This window comes from Theobroma cacao, chromosome 6 (assembly GCF_053813885.1).
Source record: "Theobroma cacao isolate CCN51 chromosome 6, ASM5381388v1, whole genome shotgun sequence".
NCBI classification, from domain to species: domain Eukaryota; kingdom Viridiplantae; phylum Streptophyta; class Magnoliopsida; order Malvales; family Malvaceae; genus Theobroma; species Theobroma cacao.
The window spans coordinates 18,071,423-18,076,957 of record NC_142644.1 but is presented as its reverse complement, the minus strand read 5'-3'; the positions used below and the strand labels follow the sequence as shown (position 1 = coordinate 18,076,957).

General features: G+C 32.3%; 1 protein-coding gene across 2 annotated transcripts; it reads left to right on the top strand.

Annotated features, from left to right (window-relative positions):
* The first annotated feature begins 2,355 nt into the window (after positions 1–2,355).
* On the top strand, positions 2,356–4,030 carry LOC18595756 (Ran BP2/NZF zinc finger-like superfamily protein). 2 transcript variants are annotated; one of them, XM_007023844.3, is made up of 4 exons: positions 2,356–2,537; positions 2,655–3,015; positions 3,494–3,605; positions 3,711–4,030. In XM_007023844.3, the coding sequence occupies exons 2-3, from the start codon at positions 2,669–2,671 to the stop codon at positions 3,582–3,584; spliced, it is 438 nt and encodes a 145-aa protein (XP_007023906.1). In that variant the 5' UTR covers positions 2,356–2,537; positions 2,655–2,668; the 3' UTR covers positions 3,585–3,605; positions 3,711–4,030. The 2 variants fall into 2 exon arrangements, with proteins under 2 accessions (XP_007023906.1, XP_017978108.1); XM_018122619.2 differs by having other exon boundaries at positions 2,361–2,537; positions 2,660–3,015.
* Positions 4,031–5,535: the final 1,505 nt, after the last annotated feature.

The following is a 5,535-nucleotide window of genomic DNA, read 5'->3' as shown; positions in this document are numbered from 1 at the left end:
TTACAATATCTAATTAGAGTTATACTATAATATCTTTAATTAGAAATCAATTTTGGGGTTTACTTTCAAAGAATTTCTTAAAGATCAAGATACAAATGTACCCACAAAAAGGAAAGAAAACAATGGTTTGGGTTGATGAAAAATTAGAGGGGAATTCCTTTACTGGATTGGAGCTGAAGTACAAAAGGGAGAATATTCAAATATGTAAAGCAGCAACAATTTTACTCATATATAGTGACTGCCACTGTTGTTGATTCTCCAAAGTATAAATTGAAAGAGACATGACCAAAATAATTGAGATAAGATGTGGCCCTGCCTAGGTTTTAATGTTGAGAATATTCATTACGTGGCAAGAAATGCTTGTTAGGATTCTTGACTGTCAAAAGAAATTGCAATTTGTGCAATTGCCGCACTAGAGGAGAAGGGTCCCAGATACCCATGGTCAAAGAGCCTTTTGTGAGGTTCATGGTTCACTTGATTGAACAGAATTTTTGGATTAGCAATGTTGTGCTTATAGCCTAACAGGATCTCCTGTTTGCTTTATGTGGGATCCTGATTTTGTTGGGTTGCTGCCCATCCCTACATCCGCTTCAGTTTGATTGTTTTGACTACTACACTACACCTCTGTTATGTGAGCAAAATGAAAAAGCCTACACATATGGTATTTAAATTTCTCAATTCTTTCAAAGCCTACATGTTTTGGGAAATTATTGCATATTATATTTAAATACTATCTTCTCCTGTCATTATTTGATTGTTAAATTTACAATTTGTTCTTAAATATGTGTCTATGTATATTAATTTCTATCTTTTCTAATTGAAAAATACATAAAATTTTGATACTTGAACGTTTGATTCAATTATAAATGTCTATATTTTTATTCAACAAAGTGAATCTTGAATCTCTATTTTTTTTTATATGCAGGAAATAAGAGCACAAAGAGATTTGGAATTTAAATCCTTAAACTTATTACTTTGACGCTTTGGATATTTGTTGCTGATTATACATAAAAGTTACCATTATCTCATGCCATAGGCACTTTGGTATGGTTTAAGTAACCTTTAGACTGTGAGTGTTGATAATTGTGTTAAAAATAAAAGCATAACGTTTTAAATTATTTAAGAAAATCTAAAAAAACTCTTACTCTTTGATTGCATTCAATTAAACTCTTATATATTTTTTTAGAGTAAATAGGTCCCTATAACTAATCGATAATTAACTATTATTAATCAAAACGTTATTTGTTGTTTTATGCTCACGTGACTTTAATGTGACATTAACATAGAAAATGAAAAATATCACGTGGTCATGTCATCATGCCATATTGATATACCACATTACCATATGCTATAACATATCATTGTGTCATATCAATACCACATGACATAAAATGACAAGTATTTTGATTAACAAAAGTTAACAACAGTTAATTAACTATTAATCATAAGAGTCCGTTTAACTTAAAATAAAAGTATAAGAGCTTAACTGGACGTAATAAAAGAATAAAATGATAAAGACTTATTTCAAAAAACCTCTCAATTATTCAAGGAAATCCAAATAACTTTTATTTTTCTATTTCATTCAATCAAGCTCCTATAATTTTATATTGAACTAAATAGATCATTATGACCAATGATTGACTAATTGTTATCAGTGAAAATGTCATTTAATATTTTATATTCGCATGATATTGATGTGGTGTTGACATAGAAGATGAAAATATCATGTAGTCATATCATTATACCATATTGATATGTTACATTACTATTTACTATAACATCTCAGCATACCACACTGCATAAAGTGACAAAGTGACATTTTGACTTGCAATTAATTAACCGTTAATTATAAAGGTCTATTTGATTTAAAATAAAAGTTTAAAGATTTGATTAAACATAATAGAAGGATAAAGGTTTATTTCAATTTTTTAAAATAGTTTTTTAGATATTATGCTTTAAAAAAAGATAAACAATAGTCTTTCTCAGATAAATATGCTATACTTCAATTGGAAAGTGTAGCACAAGTCTTTTGAAATGATTTATTTAACCACACAGTTAAGTTCACAAGGGCATTAAATGGAAAATTGTGTAGAATCACTCACTTTAATGTGACAAAGAAATTTGCATTGGGCAGCGAAAACATATAATATTAAAATTAAAAAAAAAAGAAGCTAAATTGTTTCTATCCAGATTTATGCAAGAGACCGAATATGTATATGCACTGCACATAATTATCAATATTCCCAAACCCTAAAAAGGAAACCCAAGCCAAAGCATTTATTCAAAATTTCCTGTCTTTGGAATCATAGCCAGAATTTTCCTTTATCTTTTTTCTTCCTTTAACAATTATTCCATTTATCAAGACTAAATGTGAAGAACACGAAAAAGTACATACACAGCCCTCCATTTATTCCTTTTTCTGTGGTCTAACATGTATATAAAGAGCCCCTCTTTGGGGCATTCCTTCAAGGATTCCTTCTACTACAACCTCTTGATTATATCATTGAAGTCATCATCTTTGCGTTATTCTAGTTAAGGTTTGTTTTCTTTGTATCGCCTTATATCCTTATAACTTCAAAATCTTCATGTTTTCGAGACGTTGTGTTTTGTTTGTTCCTGCTTGTCACCCTGTTTGAATGGAATCCTTTTGTTAGAGCAGAAGAAAACAATGAGCAGGCCAGGAGATTGGAACTGCAGGTCATGCCAGCACCTCAACTTCCAGAGGAGGGACTCCTGCCAACGTTGCGGGGAATCTAGGTCAGGTGACTTTGGTAGCTACGGTGGGAGGGGTGGCTCCTCATTTGGGTTCACCACCGGCTCCGATGTTCGACCTGGTGACTGGTACTGCACTGCCGGAAACTGTGGCACCCACAATTTCGCTAGCCGTTCCAGCTGCTTCAAATGTGGTGCATTCAAGGATGACTCTGCTGGAGGTTTCGACTCTGACATCCCACGTTCAAGAGGATTTGGTGGTAATCGATCCGGATGGAAATCAGGCGACTGGATATGCACCAGGTGAATTCTTCTAACACTTTTGTTTTCCGATATTTGACTATTGCATTTCTTATAGGATATGAAGTCAAGACATCAAAAATATTAATTTTTTTCTTCATTGTTCCAAGCCGGGGATGACCTCTTGCTACCTTTTTATTGGTGTAAACATATTTGTATATTTCAGTTGTAATCAACTAGGAGAAGCTGCTAGCTGAGACAACTACAGTGGCATGTTTATTCTCTCTGCTACAATGGCCGGCTTTTCCGTACACAACTTTGCTTTTGGTTTTGCCAGCCAGATTCTGTTCTTTGAAAGCTTTAGTTGTTGCTGTATATCTTTCCTTTACATGCTAGATTTTCTTTTGACTGCTTTTGGAAGCTAGGAAGCATTTAAGAATCTCTTGCTCTCCACTCTGTGTTGAGTAGGAAAAAGGGAAAAAGAGTCCTGTCTTATCTTATTCTTATGAAAATTAAATGTAACTCAATATGATCAATGCAGGTCTGGATGCAATGAGCACAATTTTGCTAGCCGGATGGAGTGCTTCAGATGCAGTGCCCCAAGAGACTTTAACAATAGAACTTCATATTAAAAGCATGCTATCCATTTTTGGGTACAGTTTTTCACCTTATTCATCAAGGATTGTGGTTTTTATTTTTTTTTTCTTTCAATTTTTGCTTACAATTCTAATTAACATATGTGGCTTGATGACTTGTAGGTGTTGCAACCAACTAAGAGAGACTAAATCAGAGACTTTTACTGCTTTTTCTTCATTATATTCCTTTGGGGTGTGCTAGAATTCCTCAGGTGAAGGAACATGGTGTAGAAGCCCTTGTTGATCACCAGAAGCTTTGTCCCTTGGCATTTTGTCTTGGTTTTTTTTCCGATAAGAATTATAGCAATATTGTAGTACTTTGTGATGATGCTTTCAATGTATCGTTTATTTGTCTTTTGCTTTTTAGAGAGTTTATTTATTGTAATGGTGCGTGGCTTTCTTAAAAGAAGATGATTCTCTTCTCTTTTTCCCATTAGTAGAAATGATTTGCATGCATGAACTTCAGAGAGAAAAAAAGAAAGAAAAGAAAAAGATGACTCTCTCTCTCACCCATTTCTCTCCTGTGTATGGCGACTGACAATTAGCTGATGGGAAGAGTAAAATTGAGGCTTGAAGGCTGCTTCATACTGGTGAATTTGGTTAAAAAATTGGTTTGAAAAAGTGCTTTAAACATTGCTGTGAGGAACAAGAGTTTAATAATATGAAGATCAATGGACTTGCAACTTCACTAAGGGACCACGCTGGGGTCAAAATTCAAGGAATGTCAAACAGATATTTGCTTTTGAAAAGCCTGAGGGACAACATATAGTGATTCCACTATAATTTTCTAAAAGAGAAGCTAATTATGATTATAGATAGATTACAAAGATTTAAAAGTACATTGTTGATTGTACAATTTCATTCTTTCTTTTCTTGGGAGGGATGGTGGAAGAGGGGTTTGAATATGTGGAACAATATCAAACTCCAATGATTCTTCTCTGCAAATTATAAGAACCCCAACCCAAATATTTTCCTACTATATATGCAATATGCCCGAAAACCTGTTGGACTTAAAAAGGTTAAATTAAATACAAGTGCACTACAATTTCAGGATTGAACTTTAAATATTATTAAGCAAAAGAGAATTTAGTAAACATGTTGAAAGGTTGTTCAATATAAAAGTATAAAGTATCATGTGATGATATATAGAGTAACCAGTGGATAAGGATAGGAATTGCTACTTGTAAATGTATGCACATGCCATTATTGCACATCATCTGTCAAACATATACTACATTAATTACTAAAAGTTCTTAAGGCTGATCTCAAGGTAAAATTAATGTGTTATAATGTCTTAAGCTTTGTGTTACTTTATGGTATTATTGCCTTTTAATTTGATGTTCTATATTCTCCATATATAGAGTTAATCTGTATCATACTCTTGTCATATTAATCTCTAGCATGTATTCTCAAATTAATTGTGAAGAAATTATTTCCTAAAACAATTAATTTTGAGGGAGGGATTCATTTTTGAGGATGTGAGTTATAGTTACCATTAATATTAGGATGTTCCTCATATAATCTAGGTGTCAAATGTTAAAATGCTCATTTTTTTAATATATGATATGAGAATAAAATTACCTGAATATTTGATTTAATAATTAATACATAATCAGTTACACAAAAAGCAAAGTTCAAATTTTTTTTTAAATTAAAAAAAAAAAAGAGAATAAGAGAGTTTTTTAATGTATTCAGGAGTTGTTATCATGCAAAAGCGAAGTAAGTATATTCAAAACATAAAATTACATTGGATCCCCTTTATTGACCTATGGTATCTCAGAAAGTTTACATGTCGTGGATTCAAAAGCAACAATCTATTCATGAACGTCTCTTCCAGCACGACAACACTAGTTACTACTAACATTTATATATGCAATGCTTTAAGCAAAGATTCTTGTCTTCCTTTCCAGCTATCTTTATGTTATATTTAAATGTCCTATTCTGGCTA

Excerpts from the sequence above, each read along its gene's own strand:
- LOC18595756 (XM_007023844.3), top strand. The coding sequence starts at position 2,669 with ATGAGCAGGCCAGGAGATTGGAACTGCAGGTCATGCCAGCACCTCAAC. Across the intron at positions 3,016-3,493 it reads GGCGACTGGATATGCACCAG|GTCTGGATGCAATGAGCACA; the intron begins GTGAATTCTTCT and ends TGATCAATGCAG.